Raw genomic sequence first — 26,518 nt, 5'->3', positions numbered from 1 at the left:
GAAGAAATGGAGGAGTTAGCTTTGTAATTTGCGACTTCGTTCTCAGATTTATGGCGGCCAAGGGTAGCCAACTTTGACACCCATCTGTTCCTTCTATGGAGCTTCATGCTGCTTGGGTTGGGATCACCTATGCTCCCTGATCCCTTCATGCGAAGTACCTATTCATCAAGGATGACTTGACCATGATCGTGACTTGGCTCCAAAGATATATATGAGGGGATGTCCACCATCTCCTCGTGCGGGATATTGCAACTCAAATATCTGATTGTGTTGATCTCATCACCAGTACTGTCAAAATGGGCTAGCCCGACCCGACCTACAAGGGCCTAAAATTTGATGAGCTGGGCCTAGAATGGAATACAATATAGCTGGTCGAGCCCAACCCTTTAAGGGTCGTGGGCCGAGTCGGGCCAGCTCATGGGCCTTGAAACTCAAATGACTAAAGAGTAAAGAGTGAAAAAAAGAGAGACAAAGAGCTCAAGAGGAAGAGAGGCTCGAGCGGTCCAGCCTGAAGAGTGGAGAGAGATTGAGAGAGCCTGAGAAGAGTCGGAGGCGGCGCGGATCTGACTCGAAGAGTGGAAAGACCGAGAGAGTCTGAGGAGGAGCCGCAGTCGGATTTGACTCGGAGGTGGCGACGCCTCAAGCGGTCGAGCTTGGAGAGTGGAGAGAGACAGAGAGAGCCCGAGGAGGAGAAGAAGCCACGGCTGGATTTGACTCAGAGATGATGGCGCTGGCGACGAGGAGGAGAAGGGGGTTCGCCCAGAGGTTGGATGGAGGGGCATTCATCGACGGAAAGGAGGAGGAAACTGGCGTATCTTGATTCGTGATTAGACTCGAAGGTCGGAGACAACGGCACTAGAGATGAGGAGGAGGAGGGGGATCTGTAAAGCTAGGAAGCGAAAGGGAGAGGAACCGACGGAGGCGATCGTCCTACTGGTCTGCGATAGCAGTCGATGATATGGAGCAGTGGGGCCTAGGAGTTAGGGATTAAAAAATAAATATAATTTTTTTAATTTTTTTTTAAATTTTTCTGTCCCATTCGGACTAGCCCGACATATCTCATATTAGCTCTTGGGCTGATGTGGGGTGACTAAATAGGTTCGATTATTATTTGGACTATTCATATGGTGGCTCAGTCCATTTCATTTATAAAATTGGATCAGATAAGTCCTGTGGGTCAAGCTTATCATGATAGTCCTACTCATTGCAAAGCATATTTTTTGAAAGACAAATATATTGGTTGATTAGATAATTATTTTTATTTTAAAATATTTAAAAATATATATATATTTTTTTTGAGTCCACACAGAGATATCTTTAATCTATTTAAAAATATTTTATATTTTTTAATAATTTTAAATTTATTCACATAAAAAAGATTTGAATGATTTGTTTTATTGAAAAAATAAAATAAAAAATAAAATATATACCTTTCGCAGCAGATAGAAACGATAATCATGCATCCTGTAAGCCTGAGCGCTGCATGAAGGTTGCGTCCTTTGTGAAATCATTGCGTAGCTCGGAAAATCCAAACACTCAAATAGGAAGGGTAGGTGCTGTAGTGGAGGCCAACTAGAAAAGGATGACGTGCTTGTGATGTGACCACATCATTGGGAAATTGCAATTTGGTTTCTTGTTGTGTTTCACACGATGCATCGTAGAGCTGAGTGGAATGGTTGCTCTAATTCTTTTATCTAACCTGCCCCTTCGCTTGTTTCTTTCTTACCTAACACTTTTCCCATTCATTTGGATAAGACAGAGCTGACACCTAAGACAAGCAATTTTGGCTTGGAGAAATAGTACTCTTAAATAAAAATAAAAATGAGCAACTCATATTCCATTCATTTGATGGAAGGGGATCTCGTTCTTATTTCAATTTCAAAACAATAAAAATAAAAATATTTTAATTTTTTAAAATTTAATTTTTAATTTTTTTAATATTTAAATTTTATTTTGAATCTGATTATATTTACGAATCAAATATGTTAGAAAGTATAATCATCTAATTCTTATTTTAATTTATTTTGATTTTAATTTTAGATGCGGACCAAAAGTGTCCTAAATTTATTTCTCTATATCCAGCTGGCCATTTTTTTCCTAAAACAACGTTTCCCAGGTGGCAGCAGCCGGACAACTCGCTTTGGTGAACTTGCTTGACATGTCTTTGCGTTGGTGGTGAGCTATGGAAATAAGCATGCACCACAAATAGAATAAAAAGGCAGGCAAAAGATACAGAGGGGTGAAGCCTACAGAATCCTGGTCCTCTAACATTCATTAATTGCCTGTGTTTCCACTTAAGATGACTCCCGCGGAACAATGGCCGGTGAGGACTGAGTTGCGGTAACGAACCAAGGAACCAAGAAAGTTTGGCTCGAAAGGGAAGAAACCAACCGCACAAGGGTGAAAATCCAGTGGATTTTGGATCATGAATTATCCAGACTATTTAAGCATTTATGACAAATTTGAAACTACTACTGGAAGAAGCATTTCAGCCAGGATTGAAGTTAGTCCAGTAATTGGGCTACTACTCTCATCCCATAAATTAAAAGCAAAACCTAAAAATCTATTATGGATATAAAAGGTTTAGCCACTGTGTAGGAACTTTCAGTCTTCCAGCCATCACTCCTGAATGAAATGTCAGCTTTGCTGCACAAGATAAGCAATCTCGTTTGAGATTTTGCAATACTCCTGTAAATTCCTAACCATTGGAGATACGTCTGGTTCTACCAGTGTAATGTTTCACCCTTTAGTTTTTCCATTGGACTTTTAGTATCTTCTGCTAAAATTCACTTCCGCCAAACTCAAAAACATAGCCATGAATTTTAGTTTCCAAGAATTTCCAAGTTGATTGGATCGATGAGCATAATAAAAATTATGGAATGGTTCAATTGTATCTAATTAATCATTAACACATGTGACACGACTACATATATTCATCATCAGATGATCCCAACAAACACATTACAAACAATGCAATTATGTAAGACTTCATCTTCGAGCACAAACTACCGGCTCAATTGTTGAACAACACTCCATTTATCTTCAATACTGAATCCATTATTGACTTTAAGGGTGGAAGCAACAAGTAACCAATGTATCAGATGTGACCTCCAAACCTTTCCTAGATTTCTAGAAATTTTCTGGTATTCTTTTTATTCTTCTGTTATTGGTGCCTAACATACAAAAATGTTCAAGTAGTGAAGGTTTAAATAAAAAGCCCATTTCTTCAGGACTTTCTTAAAAAGTCTGTTTAGAGAACAGAAGGAAGCAAACCATGTAGAAACTTTTATCTGGAATGGGAACCTATTTCTCCCAGATTTTCTTAAAGGGTCCTTCTAGAAAAATTAAATGGGAGGCAAACAGATCGAACCTTTTATCTGGGATGGAAACCACAATTTAATCCCAGAGAATGTTGCAACTCTTAAACACACACAAGGAGGGGCTAAAGTCTCCATCATCCTACCCTTATTTTCTCTGCACCAGTTGAGAGCATCTCTCTACATCCCTAGGGGTTAATCCCCACCTTTCTACCTTTACTCCCACCCCACCCCTTGAGAGTAACTCCAACTAGAATTAAACCCTCGACCTCTTGACCAAGTGGCGAGAGGCGGTGCCATCTAACTAATTTGGTGCTGCAACTATTAAACTCTCAAAACTCAAGAAGAAGTACCATAGTTCTTGTGGGACATTGTCAATGAGCATGATAGTTACACAGATCTGGTCGGGGAAATACTTTATCCTTCAATTCAATAGTTAACAATCATCAATCAATGACATTTTAGAACTTACTAGAAGTACCTAAAGTAAACCAAACCCCCCCCCCCCCCCCTCCTCAGCTCCTCCCTCTTTCAAAACCACAAGAAGTACATCTTCTAACAGCAAATCACACCAACAAAAATTGGATAAGCATTTTAATGAAATATATTAGTCAACTTGGAATCCCAAGGTTTTACCTACATATGTGTAACTATTAACTTCCCACAAGTAATTATAGACATAACCGTAATGGAATGGTCTCAAGCAAAGGGAAAACAACTTTAGTTTAGTCCATTTAATAATTTTAATTCAAATTAGCATATAACTGCCTATCAGGTAGTCCCAGAAATCATATGTTTCCATAGAATTCTCCCACATCACAGACTAAGAAGACTGTTTAATCAGCAAAGCCCTTCACATAACCGTTGCAGCTCCAAAAATACCCTATTTCAGCACAAAACATTATCTCAACTCAAAGTTGGATAATTGAATCCAACAGTGAATCTTTCTTTAAATAGTTGGACGCAACATAGTAGATAGTTCTCTATAGTCATCATACATCACAGAATGATGGAAATGTATGCTAACCATTATCTTCCACCTCTCTATTTGGCATGGCCCCCAAGCACCATCAACACTGAAAGTGAACCATCTCATTTGAATTAATCTAATACTATGGATCCCTTGAAGGCTAATGAGTATCACATATCTACTTTAAACTCACCTTTCTTAGTGAATTAGAGCTTCGTGTTTACATCAAGTCAGAATTGACAACCTAGTTGCAGAAACTGACTATTTTGATCCAAAACAAGAAAAAATTTTGCTATCACACAGTGTGAGGAATCAAAGTAATTGATCAGAACAACTCCCACCAAACATTTTAAGATAATTGTTGGTTCAGTGACCAAAGCAATCAGCAGTCATCACTCCAGTTTGCAAATGTTCCATTGCCATGAAATTGCTAGACACTGCATTTAAGTTTGCCACATTCATCAAGCTTCCACGCATACATATAGTTCCCCATAGCCACAGCAGTTAAATATTAAAGAAGCAACACCCAGCATATAGTATCCAGATATTTATGCTCAGACTTTTAAAAGTACTTTCTTTTTTAAGAATTTGTGCAATCAAATTCGAAGCAACAATAAGATATGGGATATGCTGATCCTCCATAAACTTGTAATCTACATCAATGGACAGTTGTAACCTTGCAAATGATTATCAATACTGCATTACAGCCTTCCTACATTCATTCACTAACACTGCAGACCAGAAAGTTATCACCCCCGTGGTACTGAGAGATCAACCTATAAGACACTAAAGATGTCTTGCTTTCCTAGTTAGCCTTTACTTCTGACATGCTCGAGTTAGGACCACTTACATATATCGGCGTGAAAAAATATTATTTCCCAGATTTTCCTATCCAATTTATCCTTCAACAATTTGGTGAACCGTGCATCAATCAAAGTAGCTAATTGATCTTCTAATGACTAGATAAAATGCTTTCCTGTTCTACAAAGTCACTGATCACAAAGCTATCTATCATTTCTCCAATAATATTATTCTAAATCTATGTCAAATTTGCATATGATAAAAAATATCTGTGAAAACTCAGATGCTGCACACTAAGGAAGAAGCATGTCTGTAGAAATAATGATTCTTGAACAGGGAATGAGTATTGACTGCCTTGGGCTACTATGCTAAAGCAGCCATCCACACCTGTATTTTATTTTCTTTCCATTTGTTATTAGATGAATTTTTAGGGACGGCAAAATCGACCCGATCCGATGGGTATGCATCCTACCCAAATCCCATCAAACTCGAAAAATAGGGTTTGACCGGATTTGGGTTCGGGTTTGGGTAAAACCTGAAAACTGTAGCACAGGTATGGGTAGGGTATGGGTAGTGCTGTTTTCTATCCAAATCCGAACCCAATCCGAACCTACGAGTATGGATAATACCCGGACCCATACCCAAATATATATGTTTATAATTCTGTTTTGGTAATTCTATTTTGGTTGATAATATGCATAAAATTATTTTGGTTATTTATATGTTCTATGTTAAATTATAATTCTATTTCTATGTTTGATTTCTATAAATCTAGACTTATAAATTATGTTCTATGTTGAATTGGTAATTTTGTTTTGATTGGTAATATGCATAAAATTATTTTGGTTGTTTATTTTTTTTGAGTATGGGATAGGCATGGAGCGGGTATGGGTTGGGTATTGGGAAATGGGTTATCCGTAGATATCCCCAAATCCGTTGGGTATGGGGATGGGTATCTCTTTTCTTATCCGATCGGGTATCGGATAGGGTTTGGGTATAAGATATTAAGTTCAGATTTGGGGATGGGTAGTATAATACCCAATCCAAACCCTACCCATTGCCATCCCTATGGGTTTTAAGTTTCTATGACTATAATGTATAAAGATGGAATTTGGAGGTTCTTAGTTTCAAAACCATGAATTTATCCTTCTCTAGTTTAAAATTCTTTGAATTTTGAAAATTCCTGAATTTTGAGAGTTTTTTGTTTGATAAAAACAAAATGCGCAAAAATGGAAAAATATGAAATGACAAGATAAACAAAAAATTTGAAATTCTCTTTTTCAAAGTGTAAATATTCACTTCCATTTTTCCATGAATTTAATTTTTATTCCATAAATAATTACCTGATGTTGATTATGATTTGAAAAATAACATAAACTCATGAATATGACTGCATGTTCAATCATCCCAAAATTAAGCATCAGTAGCATATACGGTGAAATTTACACACTTTAGTACAATGTAACATCAAAATATGAGCCGTGGTGCAATGGTAAGGTTGCTCCAGGTAACCTAAAAATTATGAGTTTGAAACATAGAAACAATCTATCTGCATATGGAGGTGAGGCTACGTATAATCAATCCTCTCCAAACCTGACAATGATAGGAGCCTCATGTACTGGGTCGCTCTTTCTTTTTTCAGCACAATGACTAATTTACCAACACATGTAAATGTTTAATGTAGGAAACAACAACCCGTTAAGGGCCCGTTCTTTGGTGGGTAAATACCATGAAAATGTTGGTCAACTTTTCTATTCAACAACATACTTATGTTTTCACATTTTTCAAGATGGATAAATTATTTTTCCGTGGGTAGCATTTACCCATGGAATGGAGAAAAAATTTATCCATCTAGAGGGTGGCTAATCATTTTTCTATCGGTCAGTAAAGTAGATATTTAATTTTATTTCTAAGATGCCCCATCCTTATTTCTAATGCCTCTATCATTCAATGCCCAATAACTCAGTTTTCTACTTTCTCCAAACCTAAAAAGCATAAAGGATATTATGAAAAATATGGATAAATTTTAGCAACTTACCCAAGAAAGTAGTAATACAAAAGAGCATGGGTAATGAATTTTGAAGCCACTTTCACATGCATAAAAGAATATGGATAAATTATTTTTGTCTAAATATTACCTGAAAAATATTTATCTAGAAAAATATTAATTCCCAGATAAACTTTTTACCCACAAAAGAATAGACTCTAAGAGACAAGCAAAGCATAATTATTTGCGCTACAAGGTATTCATGATTAATCAAAAACTGAATTAACAAAATCGAAAACTCTCAAACAAAGGTCTGTTTTCATGAACTAGAAGTAAACCCAAAGTAAAATAAATAGACAAAAAGATCAAGCCCAGATGTTTTACCAGATTAGGTATTCTTTAGTCCATTCACCCTGGAATCCCTCTTAGACATCTCTTCCAAAGTCAAAGCACTTTTTGAATCATCAGCCATAACTTATCACCCAATAAATAGAATGTCACATTCCAACAAGACGTCCTCCTTTCAATGCCATCACTCACCATATGAACAATAAATTATATTAACCACCCAGCCCTTCAATATCATAGTTGATATGTCTATCTGTATATTAGAACCTACTTCATAAGAAGGCAATTTAAAGGACAAGATGCACGGGGTAAATCTTAGTTTCATAAGTGCTACAGCTTAGATAAGAATTATCTAGCTGTATTAGGACAATGGCTCATTTTAGGAATAATTAAACATCCCATCAAGGAAAATTTAACAGCTTGTATGTGCAACAGAAAAAATCTTGCAATATTCATGATATTTGAATCTTCAGCAATGAGAGGATTCATTAATAAATTGTGAGGTCATTAAATGATAACAGGCTTCATAATTAGAAGTTAATAAATTACAGTGCACCACAATCCAAATTTGCAGCCAAAACTGGAACAATTATTTTGCTATAACCTAGAAGAATTGTTCCAACTGCAATTGCAGAACCTATTGAATTTATGACAATAATCATGGTATCAAATAATGGCCGAAGCTGCTAATGTGTGGATGAAGATTAAAGTCCTACTTTCTAAGTGAAATCTAGAGTATTGGGAGCTCTATCTAGCTTCTCAATCAGTAAAGACCTTCTTGTTGGGTTCAAAAACATACTTGATAAGAGAATCCTTGATGGATAACAACTCTGGAAACACACTCTTCAATTTTGAAGCATCCATCTCGCAGTTGCTTCGAGGTGCGGCTAGGACTTTGGCTTGTTCTTCCAGAGTAAAATTAACCCATGTAAAGCTCGGATCAATATACTTTTTGTACATCTCCAATATCTCATTATGGCTTGCAACACCAGGATTAGTGAAGTTCCATATGCCCCTGTAATTTCTTTTGGCCATCTCAATTGACAAAGGCAGAAGCTCATCTAAGACTGACATGCTATTTGGAATGTTCACCACTTTGTTGTAACGAGTTATCTTTGTAATCAAGTTGCAAGGATTGCTAAGGTCGGAAGATATTGGCATTCTGATTCTAAGAGTGCAGACATTTTCAAATTCTTTCAAAAGCTCTTCAACCTGCATTGTGCAACAAGATAAAGTTCATATTAGCTTTTAAGTTCTAAATTTTCATGATGGAAAGGTTAAAAAGACATGTTTTCAGAAGACGAGAAGTTACCATTGCCTTAGTCTTGGAGTAAAAAGAGACGGTAAAGTTCGGTTTGTCTTCATCCTTGAATCCAATACCTGACCCTTCAGGGTGATCAGCATCATAGTCGAGCATACACCCACTAGCATAATTCACCATTAACAACCCATGCTCCCTGCAAACATCTGCTAGAGTCAAAGTGCCTGCAACATTGGTGCGAATCGTCTCTGTCTTATGAGATTCGCACCAGTCGATACTTGGTCTGCCAGTCACACCAGCAGCATTGAGAACATGAGTTGGCTTCACATTCTGAATATCCAATATGAGCTGAGAGCGCTCTTCCAGGCGTCCTCTTCCATACTCAAATGGTATCCCTTGCTTCTCACAAATCTTACCCAGAAGACCTCCAATCCATCCAGTCCTACCATATATCAAGAACTTCAAAGACGGCTTCTGAGGAGAGCCACTAATGCCCTCTGAAACAGGAACCACCTTCTTGCTCTGGTTATTGGCGAACAGAGAATCCTTGCCCTTCACCTCTTCAGACCCATTAATATGCCTTTCAGTCCCAGGCATCATCAGCATCCTTGGATGAGGCAGCAGAACTCCAGACACATCTCCCCACCAATCAGGGTTGCTTGTGTACCACTCTATTGTCTTTTTCAGTCCTTCTTCCCAATCGGTCCGCTCCGACCACCCCAAGCTCTTCAGTTTCTGATCATCCAAAAAGTATCTCTGGTCATTGAAGGGCCTGTCTTTTACAAATTTAATGACTTTATCTGGGTCTAATGAGAAAAGCTTGCAGATATCCTTTGCCACATCAATCACACTTCTTTCTTTCTTAGTCCCAATATTGTACACATGCCCAACCTCTCCCCTGTGAAGAACAACTTCAAAAGCCTCAGCAACATCCTCACAATAGAGATAACTTCTAACATTAGAACCATCACCATGAATTGGAAGTGGCAGCCCTCTCATAGCCAAAAGGATAAATTTTGGAATGAGCTTTTCTGGAAATTGATTTGGCCCATAGACATTGTTTCCCCGGGTAGTTATCACTGGTAGACCATACGACCTTCCATAAGCCATAACAAGCATCTCAGCCCCAGCTTTTGTTGCTGAGTATGGGTTTGTTGGAAGGAGCTGAGATGCCTCATGATTTCCGACCACAGCATCCTCATCAGTCTCTCCATAGACTTCGTCGGTACTAACATGGATAAACCTCTTGATCTGACCAGTGACCTTGCAAGCTTCAAGGAGGACATGGGTGCCATATATATTATTCTTGGTGAACTCAAATGAGTTGCCAAAGGAATTATCGACATGGGTCTGTGCTGCAAAGTGCATGATGGTATCAATGGACTCAGTGATGAGGAGGTAGTTGACGACGTCAGCACTGGCAATGTCACCGTTGACAAACTTGAAATTGGGAGAGGAGCGGGATGGATTAAGGTTTTTCAGGTTTGAGCAATAGTCCAGCTTGTCAAGAACCACGATCTTGTACTCAGGGTAGTTTCGGATGAGGCGGTTGGCAACATGCGATGCAATGAAGCCAGCTGCTCCAGTGATGAGGATGTTCTTGGGCTTATATGTTGCCATCTGTCCTCTTTCCTTCTTCCTGTATCAATACTGCAAAACAAACGAAAAAAACAAAGTCTAAATTGTTTGTTGGCAAGTGGACCCGCAATATCAAGGGGCACTCCTACGTTTGCAGCAAAAAAAGGACGACAAAATAGCAGGGAAAATCTTTGATACCAAGGCATTATATATTAACTAAATCTCTAAGAACAAGAAGCCAGAAAACCCAGGGGTCCACCTACCCCCCACACATTCCTTCCCCCATCCCCACCAAAAGAAGGGCATATCGTTAAAGACTTGAGTCCAAATCAACTCAAAATTGGTCTTTTATTAATTGTCCAAGTAAAAGCACGTATCAATTTCGCTTCCTCCCTTTCCCATCAAAATAAAATAAAATAAAATTATTATGCGTCTGAAACATTGAAAGAACAATGATCACCCACCCACAGATTAGATTCAACAACCACAAATACCTAATCTAGGATGAAATCCCGGAACATAGCATGTAAGCATGAATGCAATCCGGAAACAACATTGCGACGCAACAGTCAAACGTCCACGCTTGAAAATAGTACATAAGTTGAAGGAAATGTTGTTATATCCGATTCCTTCATTCCTTCTTGGGCACAAACATTTCATTTCTCTCATCTGCATCAATCAGATGTGACCAAATTCAACCCAAATATCACATCCTCTCATACACATTGAGATCTTCCGAAGAAAAGAAAGCATAAAACAGCACCAAAAAAACAATGTAAAAATCGAGGGACAGTACAAAACCTTTCCTTTCCACCGAAATTCAAGAATCAGGTTCAAGATACAGTTTTCAACCGAATTTTCGGAGACCAAAAACGCAAAGATTGGAAAAAAGTAGCAGAATCAAGGCTACATGATATCTAATTTGATAACCTATTTGCTAAATAACGTCAGAAAAAAACCTAAAAATTGAACATAAATCCGAGAGAAAGGAGGAATTACGGGCGCGAGAAGAGATCGGTGGAGAATGCTGCCAGGATTTCTCTCCGGTCGGGGGTGGGTAGATGATTTGGAGTTCGAGCGAGAGGGTAGAGTTGGGAAATCGAGAGAATGCGCGGTCGATCCTTTCCCTCTCTCTCTTTCTTGAGGGGTTTAGCGAGGAGTCGGAGACGGAGAGACGCGGTGGGATTTAAATAGCCGCCTCAAGGACGACGCGGAGCCGTATATTTCAGCGAAACACGTGTATGTACGGCCGCACGGGATGCTCCCACCGGTCTTTTGTCTCCTCGGTCCTTCTTGATTTAGTTTTTTAGCTACTCTGAAGCATCTCATTTATTATTTTAATTTTTTACGAAAAATAAATTCACGTATCATCCTTTCTTGCTCAGCTCAATTCTAAAAATAATTTTTATTTATTTGAAAAAGCATCCAAGATATCTTCTGATGATGCAAGATAGTCTTTATTGTTCAAACGAAAGTAGAATAAAAGACGGTAATTTAATTATTACTGTTTATAATTTTGTAATGTTTTTAATATGTTATTTAATTAAGTAAAAATTAAGATTTTTTAAATAAGATTAAGTAAAAAGAAGGCCACTTGGTCAAAACTTCTTTCCTTAATTAGTCTTACGTAGGAATACCTTCTATTTTGGTGGCCAACTTTTGGGGTAATAATAACTGCGGCCAAGCGGGTTTTGTTCCGGGACCCATATAAATTTGACAGTGTGCGGTTCTTTATTGGTTAATTATCGTGGATGCTGTTCGGAGCATACAAGGGATTCTGGTACACCGTGGGTTTATTCAAGGACGATATGATATGGACGCACGCGCCGGTGGCAGGATGCCGCGTTCATCCTGGGAGGAGGCACGTGGACAAAGTCACCTCGGACTACTTTTTCTTTCCCAAAAAGCACGATAATTTTTGATCTAATTGTAGCTGAAAATTTTAAAATAAGCTGACATCGGATAAACTGGGCAATGCCAAAAGGACGGGACAAAAAAATACTTCTTTTCTGAGAGGAGGGACATGGTGAAGAATCTTCCCCATAACACGTTTGCATTCCTATTGGCGTTGGAATTTAGAAAGCACATTAATTTGCGATCTAATTGTAACCAAGAAAAGATAAAACAAGCAAACATGGGAAAAACTTGGTAATGTCAAAAGATAAGTAGCCAGAAATAACTGAGGATCCTGTCAAATTATAGAATATTTTGATGATTTATAAAAATTATTTATCTAAAAAATGATTGTGAAAGAAAATAATTTTTATTATATTTAATTTATAAATAATTTATTTTGAAAAATTATACTGAAAAAAATATTACTAAGTTTAGTTAAAGATAATTTTATAGAAATATGATAGAATTTATAAATATATCTTTCAGCATAAAATATTTTTTAATACTCAGATAGCATTGTTATTTTTAATTAATTTTTATATGATGACTATAATCACATAATCTTCTGTATAATACCATTTCCATCTTAATTTTTTTTAAAAAACTCTTTATTAAATAAATTTGAAAAGATATCAGAATAAATACAATAATTACATATATAAATTTATTGAATAGATTTTTTTTTAAGTATGAATTATCACTATTTAAAAATTTATCAAATTTATCAATCTTGTAGAAATATGATAAAATTTATAAATATATCTTTTAATATAAAATATTTTTTTAATATTAGGATAGCATTGTCATCTCCAATTAATTTTTATGTAATGACTATAATCACATAATCTTTTGCATAATATCATCTCTATCTTAATTTTTTTTTGTAAAAAATTTTTATTAAATAAATTTAGAAAGATATCAGAATAAATTCAATAATTATATATACAATTTTATTGAAATTTTTTTTTTTAAATATAGATTACCATCATTTAAAAATTTACCAAATACTAATCTTCTATGAAATTTATTTTACCTTCTCTCTTTGGAGATTAAATATAGTACCAGATAATTTTTTTATTATCTTTCCTTTTTTTTTTCATATCAAATATGGTAATCTAATATGTGATTCATTTTTTTATGTCAAATTATCTCCAGCCAAATAGATCTTCAGAGGAGGCAGATGGAGAAAAATCTTCCCCGGACTATGTTTGCTTTACTAATGGCGTTGAGATTTAGGAAACATATTAATTTGTGAGTTAATTATATCCAGGAAAGATAGAATAAGCCAACACTCGATGAACTGGCAAGGTCAAAAAAGATAGGATAAGCATATTAATGCCACTACTAGATCGGTACTATGCTTGACTTGGGGCTTGATCAAGTCTTTGTTTGGGCCCAGGCATGGGCCAAGGCCCTTGAGATGCCAAATTTATATCTAAGCCTAGACCCAGACATCTATGAGCCCCAAAATTAAACCCAGACCCGACTAAATAAACTCAAGCTTGACCCATAGCCCAACATGAGTATGCTAGGCCCGAACGGGCCTTAGGCCTCTCTAAGCTTACTTCGAGCCCTAATTGTAGGTTCCATTTTCATTCCAATTCCTATTTTCTTATGAAAAAAAAGGATAACCCACAAATCCCTGGAGGCGATGCTATAGTTTAGCTAAGAACTAACACAACGTCACGCAATAAGAATTTAATGCCCCACATGCCTTACTTGAATTGCACTTATCACAACCATAATTTTAAATAACAAAATTATGATCATTATTATAGCCGTTATAATAGTCTTGGGCCTCTTGGCTATCTTTTGCTATATTCTTCAGATAAAATAACATTTAAAGATATAATTGAATAAGTTTTGTGGGGAAAGATTAGATACAAATATACCATCGAATATCTCAAAACTCTTTAATTTACAATAAAAAAAAATATTACAAGAAAAGTTTGGATGACATCCAAGAGTTACATATGCTATTAACATGAGTGTACCTCCTCATAACCGTATGGGCACTACGTCCATTAGGTTACATAAACAATGTAATATTTGTAAAATTACATTCATCCATAGTTCTTTTACATGCAACCATACATTCAAAAATAGCGTCCAACTAATCATGAGTCAATATATCCTCATCCTGAAACATGCAAAAGTGGACCGTGCATCCAATTTACTATGTATAAAAATGGAAATCTCTCTCTACCGTAGAAACATATAGTCATGAACTGGATCTTATCACGATGTTGATCACTCTTTCTTCCTTCAAGAACTGAAGCTTTTTTAATGCTCAATCCTAGCTGCGTGGTACTCTACATGTATTCTATACTATAAAACATATTATTAAATCATTTTTGTTTCAGGAAAAGAAATAAGAGAAATATATTCATATTTTCCAAGTGAGATGAGATTTCATCCATCGATAATTCATTTCGTTCAATCTTCGCCGTCACTATTTTTTTTGCATGTATCACACGTGTCAGCTATCGGTACATCCAGCTCACCTGAGATCAGGGACCACACAACCACCGCGGCAGCTGCCCATAATATACACGTACACCAGGCCCAGTCGTGCTGCTTTAACGAAAGCCAACACGGTCGAGAGAGAGCCCAGCTTCTCCACCAGGCAGCGCTTCGCTCTGCAAGTAATCGACTTTTTTGGCTCATCTAATTTATTTCTGTATTCCATGCTATTGTTGAGCTCCATTCGAAATCCATCGTTCTTTTAATCCCGATTTGAATTCGAAACTCCCAAGTCTCCTCCATTTGTAATTAGAACTAAGAAAGTTGGTTCTTATCATAGCCCTATAAATAAAATAATTTACAAAGATCCCATTACTTAGTAAACTGATGTCTACTTTATGATATTTTGTTGCATCTATATATGGGAGGTTTTATTTGAGAGTGCTATGTACGAAGCTTTGTTTTATTTGCCATGCTTGAATTATGTTTGGATTGCCCTACCCTAAAAGGTTCTGAATCTCCTTTCATCACTCTTTTAGTTGAATTTACTGTTTTTTGTTCTTTGAGAGAGAGATATGGAATCAAATGCAGAGCTCTTACTATGAAGCGACCTTTGATTTTGGTTCACTTCACAATTTCTTTCAGCAATGTGGAGGCGCAGTCATAAACCAACCAAACCATTCCAAAGATGTCCGGGAAGTGCTCTTGCATTACTAGCTTTGTTCCTCGTTGCTTCTACGCTACTTCTTTATGGAATCAAAGGAAAACGCAGTTCCCAATTTGATCCTCCGAAGCTAAAACGGAACAAATTTCGAACCGTTGCCCAATTCCGGCCTGTTGTGGAGTTTCAAATGGGACTGACTTGATATGGCAAATACCGGAGTCCCCAAGGCAGTGTTGTTCATAGCTCATGGTTGCAATGGCAGGGCTGCCAACTTTTGGGATAGATCCCTGGCTGCCCATATTGTGTTGGTTTCCCAGAGGAGAGGCTGATAGTCCTTCATGCCCTGGATCGGAGATTCGCGGTTCTCACCGTTTCCAGTTCCGGGAAATGTTGGTCGTTTGGGAAGGAGAAACATGTCGTCCAATGGATATCCAAATGGTGGATTGAGAAAAATAAGCTGGATAAGCTACCGATCGTGGCACTAGGGGCTTCATCCGGTGGGTACTTTGTTTCTGCCCTTGCTGCTGAGATGAGGTATAGTAGCATCGTGCTTATGATTGCAGAAGGGGTGTTTGAAACTATGGGTGTACCGGAGGGTTATCCCCCCACACTCTTTGTGCACATGCCCAAAGACCAGCGCAGAATGAAATTGATAGAAAGGAACACGGAAGCACTCAGGCAGAAGGGTGTTCATGTCAAGGAAGTCAGGTGCTTGGAATTCCCATTGTCTCCAAATTTCTTGTCGGATAGGATACCAGGGCTGAACCAGACCATGGCTGTCAAGCTAATTCAGATGTTCTCGAAGAAGGGGTTCATTGATGAGAATGGGTATATGAGAAAAGATGGGCGAGCGACTCGTTGGAAGCAAGCTCTGAGAGAAAGGGGATTTCCATTGGAGAAGTATGAATTGCTTAATCATATCCAAGAGGAGTTAATCTTGCATATGGATACCATGAGATGACCAGTTTGCAGACAGATGATATTTTTGATTGGTTTGAATCTTATATGAATTAGTGGAAAGCTTGTATCTTAAGCTCCATCAATACTATTTACTGTTTCATTTCACCTTCACTTATATACTATAGTTATTCGTCCATATATTTCCTATAATCTCCAGCTTCCTGAAAGTTTCTAGAGTATCTGTGTGGTTATAGGAACTCACCAACATCTTGATTGATGGAGTGGAAAAGAAAATCTGGGGGTCTCTTTGATAAATGGTTATATCATTTGCTGAGAAATTTGCTTGTCATGTTAGAAGAGGGGACTTTGATTAGTGTGCTGCAGTGTGGATCTTCCTGACGTTTTAACTTTTGTAGGCTGGCATACTTCTTTTGTAGGTTGGCATGTCTGCACTTACATCAGTATCACCCTGTTTCGAGGATCATTCTGAGCAAACTTACTTTTGTTATCTAGGTTTGGGAAACTTCATCAAGGAACTTTCCTTCCTGGCCTTCTGTTCCTTCCTAATTGACCCTAATATCTACCAAGAAAAAAACGTGATTTGCACTTCCTAAGGAATGAGGATCTTCTGCTCGTTATATAAATGTGCCAGGAAGACCAGATGGACATTTCTGTACGGTGTATAAAGAACATCAACACGAAGTTTTCGTGCTTGCATTGGCTACTCTTTGATAGACTACTGGCTGGCTTCAGGACCATGCAAATTTGGACCCTATTGATTGTTTCTGTACTGACTTTGAGCAGGCCAAGGCCGTTTGGACAATCATATTGGATTCTCGGAGCCTGGTTGGCTTTTTTTTTTTTTTTTTTCAGGCCATCCCGTTTCAAAGTTATTTCTGGATATTTATGAATATAAACCTAGCTATCTTGTAATCTGTGATTCTAGTGGCTATATGGCTCAATCTATGAATCTTATAGGATTTTCGGTCCAACCCTCTAGGAAAACAAATGGTCTGTCCTTTTCTGTCCTCTGGAGTGGCATCATAGTGTAATGTGGCTACGTGAGTTGAATTTGAGCAGTATGATTGATGCTGTTATTGGATGTTCTGCCTTGAGTACGTTAACGGTTTCCTACCAACTTGGGCTAGAAATGAACTGCAATGGACTTGAATCCGTCTCTGTTGGGTTTGAATGAATGACATATATCTAGATACAGATAAAAATCACGCCAATTGAAAGCAATCAGGTCTGGTCTAGGAGACATAAAATTGGATTCTGGACCAACAGTGGGTTATTTGACCTGCTTAATTTTATGAAGACTTGATCTTTGCCTGATATCTGAACATTAACTGAGTCTTTTGCACTCCTATATAAGCTAATGCTGTATCTTTAGTGCCATTTCCACTCTCCACCACATTACACTATTTGATTTCCTCTGTTATGAGTCGTGATTGAAATTACAAAGCTTGAATACAAGACAACAGACTAAGAACATCATCAGTCATACACCAATGAAGCCTCATCACAAGCACGGCCGGCCCTGGGGCGGGTCAAAGCGGGCGACCGCCCCAGGCCCCTTTTTTTTTTTTTTTTCTTCCGTCTGCGTCTGCCTGGGAGTGAGAGGGTAAGAGAATGTGATAAGTATTTCATGGAGATGTTGTGCCATGCACAAAAAATGTGAATCAGTAGATTAGATTCGATGATCCTTGCGAATCATATTTGTGACCCCTTGTGGCAAGCATCATAGGGTATCGAGGAATGTGAGTAAACCAATTTCAAGAGATTGACAGAGAGGAGGGAAGCAGGGCCAGCACAGAGGCAGGTCGAATTGGACGACTGCTCTAGGCCTTAGGCCCTGCATTAATATTCTAATGGGATGCAAAGTTGGTTTTCTACAATATTATAATAAAAAAATAATTAAATAGGTTAATAATAAGTTTTACACGTTGCTTAACGAATATATCTATATAAAATTATTGTATGTGGATTAATTTTTTTAATAATAATATTTAAAATATGTTAATTTTTATTAGAGAAGGCCCTTTTTTCATTTAGCCCTAGGTCTAAAAATATCAGGACCGGCCCTGATCACAAGAACGACCACCAAAAGGTAGGCACCATTAAAGAAAAGATATTAGGAGGCGACACTAATTGTGCTTGAGGTGTCCCCCGTGGGCTTGGGCCGCGTTAGCCTTGTTGGACACTACAGCAGCAGCACCACCATGCTTCACTTGCTGCGTTGTGAAGGACTGTTAGCTTAAGCTATAGAGAGTAGGAGGTAAGAAAGTGGACCTACGTCTGGGAAGGCTCGATGCATGTGGATGATCAGGAGAGTAGTATCTTCCGGCCAGCAAACTTCTCAAGGCTCCAGCACTTAGAGGGGGAGACCACTTCATGAGACGCGAGTCTTGTTAGCGGGAAAAATATGAGAAGAGCCTTCCCTTTCTCTCTCCATCACTACCTCGTGGAGAAGAGCAAGAAAGATATAGGAATTCAGGGAGTCAGGTTTCCTTTGAAGACTGGCAGGGGAAGTTAGTGTTCTATACATACACGGGAAAGGAACCGGGGTCTATAGACATGGATCGGTGTAGTAGGTGTACCCTTGAAGACTGTCATCCGAGTTCATACAGTCGATTTAATGGGACAGCTCCTCCGGCCTCATCAGCATTTGGAACATCAGTCATTCAGTCCACCTACCAATGTCATCTCTTTAGGAGGTACATTGAACTGTAGGTATGTTGAGGGAACTCTGGAATGGAAATGATCACGAATAACTTTCAAGATTAGGAGAATCTCATTTTTATTCGGATTCCAATAGGAAATGAAAATGTCAGAATCGCTGAAATCGAATTCAGATTCTTATCAGATAATATACTGATTCCGATTCTGATTTCAGTCACAAATCGAATTGATTGAAAATTGAACTGTAAGCATGTTGAGTTGGACTGTGGACTGAAAATCAAAATGGATAACTCCAATTCTAGCCATCTGCTTTGGGGATATTTCATTTTTATTCTTATTCCACCGGAGGATGAAAATTTTGGAATGTTTCAAATCCAATCCAGATTCTTATCCAGTATTCAAATTATATTCGGATCTCGATTCCAATCACAAATCAAACCGGTTGAAAAATAAGATCACTCTGATTCCGATCTCGATTGCGAACCAAACGTAGCCCATATTTTATATCTAGGCCCATCTATCTTCTACAACCATGGACCAAATTGATTTCATTACTGTTGCTGCATGTGCGCTGTAATTGTTCTTTTTAGGTTAGATGGTGGACTTGAAAGATCCAAAGAAGTTTATCTGGCTGTTGTACGATTCCTCTCGAGTGATCTCCATTATTCCAGATTTTATTGGATGCTTCACTTGCAACATATGCTTCTCAATCCGACAAATGCCTGTTGCCATGTCCAAGAAAAAGCAGCCTGCGGAGAATGATTGTAATCCCATCAACGAGGATTACATGTGGAAATTTGATAAATACATATTATTTTAGTTTATATATACTTTATAGTAATTAATTGAAGAGTGTTTTTATTTGGACCAATTATCTACTAAAAAGGAAGTGTACTTACAATAATGGCATATGCAGGGAGGCTTCAAGAGACATACACGATGCCATTGGGATGGAGGGTTAAAGGACTCTCCATGATCTTTGGCCAAATCCGTCTCTCAAAAGAGTTCACAAATTATAATGGATATTTTCTTAAAGGCTCCTTTGAGTTTCTTTAAATTATTATGGAAATCCAATTATCCTCGCTTGTAAATGCTGGAAAGGCACGCAGAAATGCCTCCAACTGATGGATCCTCTTGTGGGATGAATTTTGGCTGGTAAAATGAGGATTAACAACTCTTGTTGCATAGATGCAATGCTAGCATTGAGCATAAAATAGCAGGAATAGTATCATGTTATATGTATCTTTTAAATCCAATGATATTGATAAATACACCCATATGTTCTTTTGATAAATTATTTCTCTTCAAAGAGTGCACATGGCTAGGTTTTAATAGAATAAATGGTTTGGAAATGAAATATATGATACGGATGGTCAGGCCAGGAACTAGCTCGAACTGAGGTTATCTGGACTGTCCGTGAAGACTTCTAAAACCATGGGTTTGAATTGTATACTTCGTGCAAAAAAATAAATGATCCTCTTTTGCGAATTCAACCATTAGACCATATATTACACAGCTTTCAAAATATTTTGATTTTTTTTTCTTATCTATACAAATCTCAAAATGACTATTGCTCGATAAACCATTCTTTCATGCAAAAGACACAGCTCCAATCCAAAAATCATTTAAATTATAATACTAGAGATTTGGAATTAAATACTGATGATGGAAAAGAAATGATCAAGATTTACAAAATTGCAAATGTTCTTTTTTTCATGAAGCCATATTTATGGACCTGGAGCGAAAAGATGCCTTATAACTAGATGATCTGTCTCTAGCCCAATACTAATGACTACTTTTTTGGTAAATATATGTGATTACCTTTTTTTAACTAAATACGTATGGTCATTGAGGAGCACAGGGTACCCAGTATATTTTGCAGGCACCTATAATAGCGGCTACCGTACAATACATGCCACTTAGGTCATGAAGCAGCAGATCTAGTAGTCCATATGAAACATGCTCATTGCTCAATTCACTAGCAATAATGGATAAGCTTTATGGTTGATTTTGGTGTGCATTGGCAAGTACTTGCAAGAATGGATACCTTAAGTTTGAAATGGAATCTAAATCAATCCATGTCCAACTACTTATTGGCAATTTGGCATGCTTAAAATTGTCACATCAGGATGTTCCACCATATAATATAAGCCACATGCTTGTTAAGTATGGGCTCTACAGTCAGAAAATGATGGCGTTGGCACATAGCTAGGATTCACATTCGGGCTCGTTGATATCTAAATTTTTGAAATTGCGTAAAACGCAAAAGAAATCACATCGCAATGTTTGTCACGTGTGAAAAATGGAGAAGTAACGGGCCAAATAATGGCGTCGTGACTCCTGAGGTCCGTTGTAGGTTTTTTAGCTGGCAATTTAATCATCATAAATGTTAGCCTGGACCGTCGAGCTGCCTTGAAAGCCATGTGGCTCACTGGGGTACCAGACAAAGAGCACCGACTCCGGTGCCAGGAAAGCGGAGCAACCATTTTGAGCTCATGTCAGTCGTCTCGGAGTCTACAGCACAGACAAAGGGTCCAAAGAGCAATGAGCTGGGGTTGGTTATTATCTGAATCCGTATCTGATTTATCAAAAAATTATAGTCTACATGGTATGCACCATATAACCATACATACCAATAATTACAATCATATATTTCTATGCTGGTGTATCAAAAACAATACTTGATGATTAGGACTCATAAAAATAACTAATTATGATTAGCGGCATACACGGCCACATGATATGTATGATATAATTTCTCCTGGTTGATCGGACTGTTGGCTGGTTTCAATCAGACTTTTCTACTTCATCGTCTAATCCAATTGTTTTCTATGCTGATCTAGATTCAGAAATAGAAGGTGCAATATTGAAATGAAACATTTGATGGCAGCATTTTTATTAATCTAACCCAAATTTTGGGCTCAGCATTAGATATTTTTTTTTTTTTGGTAGAAACAGCATTAGGTTCTTTGAATGCTTGTTTAATTTCTTTCGGGTTAACTAGCAATGCTCGAATTGTTGGAATCAACTTTTCTGGATCTTCTCAAGATCTTCTCGTAGCCTAGATTTGGTTTCTCATTTTCTTTCTCTTTTATTTTTCTCTTTGTGTCATTGTGCAGTTAGAATCCAAGCTCATGTGATGTGTTTTCTTATAAAACAAAAAAAAATCAAATTCCAATTTTAATACAACATGTTGATTTATGTATTGCATATCAAAGGATGTGATTTAAGATTTATTAAATTATTAGAAGAAATAAAAATTTTTTAGAAAAGAGGCAGAGGCTTCTCATTATTTTTATCACAGATTGGTGGATAGATGGGAGGAGCCCTATAATTATAGGGATGGGGTTAAGAGCTCATAGTTCGGCATATAAAGTATCATCTATTCTAGTTCATGGGTCTTACGATTTTATCCTTCAAAAGATGTCTTACGAAAAAAAATGATCTTTTTTTATATAAGTCAAAGTCTCCTCGACTCACAATAAATATGAGACTAATGATGTCCTAATGTATTGAGCAATTATTTGATATATGACATGAAACCTCTGGAGAAAAAGAATCATCCATTTTGCATGAAACAAACATCACATCATGTTGTATGATTTTATAACTTCAAAATATTTTATATATCACAGTGAACAACAAAATTCTCTTCTCAATGATTTATAATATATTTTCCAAGCATCTAAAATTTAGATTATTATCAAATTATGCTAAACAAAAATATTAAATGAAGATATTACTGTTAACACTAAAATTCTCTTAATATTCTGGACAACTAAAATTTAAATTATTATCAAATTATGCTAAAAGCTTAAAAGTTAAGATATTGGTGGAAATTGAGAAAGAATTTATAAATGATATAATGGTGTTGTAAATCCTATAGGGTTAATTTCGTTAAGACAATATATAATGAAATATTTTTTCTAGACAATGTCATTCCAGCACCATAAATTTAAATTCATATGGGCCCTTTGCACACAGCTGTTGAAATGTAGATATTCTGGTTACAGTTTCCAATATTCCAATCATTTAACAGAAGATATCCTATTTCAAGATTACTGTGGGATATATATATATTTTTTCTCTGTATGGTGTAATGGCATAATATAGCTATGCGTGAGTTTATTTTTTAAATAGCCATGGTGTAGATAAAAGGAAAGATAAAATGATATAACGTGGCTATATTTTTTACATGATTTTAGAAAATATTTTATATGTTTTAATCTATACAAATTTATAATGAAATGGTGTAATTTGGCTATATGTTTATTTTTCAAAATATATATCTTTTATTTCTCTTTGTATAGATTTCTTATATCAACTTAGGATTCTATTCATTCAAAGTGATGAGAGTGATCAACTTGATAAAATAATATGGTACATTTGGAACAATTAAATAAAATGAGATAAAAACATAAAAACAACATAAAGTTTTAAGTTTGGCACTTAGTCAATTATGCTCAGAGCAAACTTCTAGCATAAGACCTAGCACAAAACTAGATCACGTATAGGGAAATGTTCTAAATCCACCATATAATGGGTCAACATGTAGATCCAAATCTTAAACAATCTATAAAATATTTTTTTTTTTATCATTACAATTTACGCCTCAGGCGGGCTAATATAACTCAATGAACTTGCTGATATGATCAAATTTGTTCCTAGACTTAAAAATTTTATCAGTACTGGGTTTTAATCTGATTTATTAAATCAGTTGCTCAAGTCAGCGTAACTCTATCAGTCCAATTTGCCCCAATCAAATTTATATTCAAACCTAAAATTTATGGACTTGGGACTGATTCTAGTTAGCTCAATTTGTGGGCCAGTGTCGGTTGATCTTGATTTTGGTGGGGCCCTACCTTTAATGAACTCCAAAGTGTGTCTTGGCATCGAGTGGTGCAAGTTAGAGTCAGAAAAACAAGGTCCTTTTTTTTTTCCTTTAAATTTTGAAGGGAGGTGGATGGTTTTCTATGGACGATTGTAACGTGCGAAATTATATTTTGGGGGTCTTCTTCGCAGCATCCTGTTTCCACTGGAGTTTTGTTTGGCAATAGTTGGGGCTCCGCAAGGGTGGCTTATAGCAAGTTCTTATCGACACGTGAGAATGTAATCAACCTCCATTTGGCCGCATGTAGTTTTCTAACAAAAAAAAAAAAAGGCGAGAGATACGCTTGAAAATATTTATGTAGAGCACAACGAAATACTATTTGAAGATATTTGATTGGATGAACGAGAATCTGAAATCGGAATCGAAATGGATGACTTTCATTCCAACCGTTTGATTGAGAAGAGCCATTTCGATTTCGATTTCGGGATGGAATGGAAATGGCTCAATTTATATAGAACTCAATCCCTACTTTCTTCTATAAATTCAATTTTTCATTCCAATTCTGATTTCGATTCCGATTTCGATCACGAATCAAATGCTTCGGGAGATTTGGCCATTCTGATTCCCATTCGAAGCTATTCCGATTCTCATTTTCATTCTGATTCCAGTTGTAAATCAAACACCCCTCAAAATATTTGGTTCATGACCGAAATTGAAATCGAAATTGGAATGAAAAATTGAATCCATAGAGAAAAGTAAAGGCTGAGTTCTATATAGATTGAGCCATTCTATTTCACTCTAAAATTAAAATCAGAATGCGATTTCTCACAACCAAATAATTAGAATGGAAGTTGTTGGGGAATACCCACCGACCGACTTACGGTCGAAGGGGCTGACAGGCCGACCGACCGACTGGCCGACCCCGACGGCCGACCCTGACTGGCCGACCGACCGACTGGCCGACCCCGACGGACGACCCCGACGGACGACTGGCCGACCCCGACGGCCGACCCTGACTGGCCGACCGACCGACTGGCCGACCCCGACGGACGACTCCGACCGACCGACTGGCCGACTCCGGCCAGGAAGTCTGATGGCCGACCCCGACGGCCGACCCCGACTGGCCGACCCCGACGGCCGACCCTGATTGGTCGACCGACCGACTGGCCGACCCCGACGGACGACTGGCCGACTCCGACTGGCCGACCGACCGACTGGCCGACTCCGACCGACCGACTGGCCGACTCCGGCCAGGAAGTCTGATGGCCGACCCCGACGGCCGACCCCAACTGGCCGACCCCGACGGCCGACCCTGACTGGCCGACCGACCGACTGGCCGACCCCAACGGACGACTGGCCGACTCCGACTGGCCGACCGACCGACTGGCCGACTCCGACCGACCGACTGGCCGACTCCGGCCAGGAAGTCTGATGGCCGACTCTCGCAACATGATGCTCGCCGACCAATGGAGGGGCCCGACACCACTCAGCTGGCTACCGACTTTGGGTCGGTCGGCTCCTCCAACCACCGTACAGCCGCCAGACGTTGTCAGCTCTGACACGGACATGCGGCGCAGTTATCTAGGGACATGGTCCCGCCGAGAGCCGGGTCAACCCTGGTGATTGGACGGCCACACGGCGACATGACGTTTTTACGGCGGCTCTGACAGTCCACAGTGAGTTGACAGTTCCTCACTTGTCCGCGCCATTAATGACGGTGCCATACCTAGCTCCACTATATATACCGGGGAAGGCAACAGTGCAAAGGATCGATCCGCTCCGTCTCTCCCAAAAATGCAGGCTCGCTCCTCTCTCCCTCTCTCTTTCTCAGAGCTCTCTGTCTGCATTTCACTGTTGCCCAGTCACCTCTCTGACTTGACCGTCGGAGGGTCCCCGCCGGAGCCGCCTCCGGTCAGTGCGGACTTCCTTTTGCAGGTGCACGCTTCCCGGCGATCGGACGACGAGGCGATTGGCCGCAACAGATTGGCGCGCCAGGTAGGGGGAGTCAGCATGACAAAGACAAGAGCTCAACGATCGAGAGTCACTGGGTCGGCGAGGCGCTCTTCCCGTCGGGAAGAGGCCTCCCCGCCCCCACCGACGGCGGAGCCTAGCTCTCCGCGCCCTGCAGTGACCACGGAGGCGCAGATTGCGGCCATCGTACGGCAGATGACCGTACTGACCGACGCAGTCAAAAGCCTCCAGCAGCAACCGACGGCCCGACCTATGCCTTCCAGGAGCAGCCGCCGACGACCGCGCCGATCCCTGTCGCCTCCATGCGAGCGCCCCCAAAAGCGCTCCCACGGAGAAGAGGAGGGACGACCATGGCGCGACGACCGACGGTCCCAGCGGCCCTCCCCTTCCCCGTTGAAACGGGCAAGGAAGGAGAAACGGCCGCGCACGCCGTCGGCCTCTCTCTCAGAATCTTCCGGAGGCTCCACCCCTGGGGTCTCCCAGCATCGACGAGCGGACGACTACGAGCGCCGGTTCGAGGAAATCGACCGCCGACTCGCTCAGTTGCAGATGGACGGCCAGAAGTCTTCAAACGACGTCGACTTCCAAACCGCCCAACCTCTCTCCCGACTCATCCTCGACGAACCGATCCCCAGTCGGTTCAAGATGACCGCACGTGGAACCCTACGACGGCTCCACTGACCCAGTCGACCACCTCGAGAGCTATAAAGCTCTCATGACGATTCAAGGGGCAACCGACGCTCTTTTCTGCATCGGCTTCCCCGCCACGCTCCGCAAGGCTGCCAGGGCTTGGTACTCCGATCTTCGATCGGGCAGTATCCATTCCTTCGGGTAGCTCGAGCACTCGTT

At 39.0% G+C, this 26,518-nt stretch overlaps 1 protein-coding gene and 1 non-coding gene across 2 annotated transcripts; one reads left to right on the top strand and one right to left on the bottom strand.

The window, feature by feature from the left end:
- Positions 1-7,891: 7,891 nt before the first annotated feature.
- Positions 7,892-11,432, bottom strand: LOC105041054 (trifunctional UDP-glucose 4,6-dehydratase/UDP-4-keto-6-deoxy-D-glucose 3,5-epimerase/UDP-4-keto-L-rhamnose-reductase RHM1). The gene is made up of 3 exons (XM_010917849.3): positions 11,262-11,432; positions 8,736-10,334; positions 7,892-8,635 (listed from the first exon to the last, which is right to left on the bottom strand). Exons 2-3 carry the CDS (start codon positions 10,302-10,304, stop codon positions 8,183-8,185), a joined length of 2,022 nt encoding a protein of 673 aa, XP_010916151.2. The 5' UTR covers positions 10,305-10,334; positions 11,262-11,432; the 3' UTR covers positions 7,892-8,182.
- Positions 11,433-15,266: 3,834 nt separating this feature from the next.
- On the top strand, positions 15,267-16,412 carry LOC105041037 (uncharacterized). Its single transcript, XR_012139204.1, has one exon. It is a non-coding gene; the product is annotated as an uncharacterized protein (transcript).
- Positions 16,413-26,518: the final 10,106 nt, after the last annotated feature.

This window comes from Elaeis guineensis, chromosome 2 (genome assembly GCF_000442705.2).
Source record: "Elaeis guineensis isolate ETL-2024a chromosome 2, EG11, whole genome shotgun sequence".
Taxonomy (NCBI): Eukaryota; Viridiplantae; Streptophyta; class Magnoliopsida; order Arecales; family Arecaceae; genus Elaeis; species Elaeis guineensis.
Note: the sequence above shows the minus strand (reverse complement) of the source record. Positions and strands in the feature narration are given on the sequence as shown.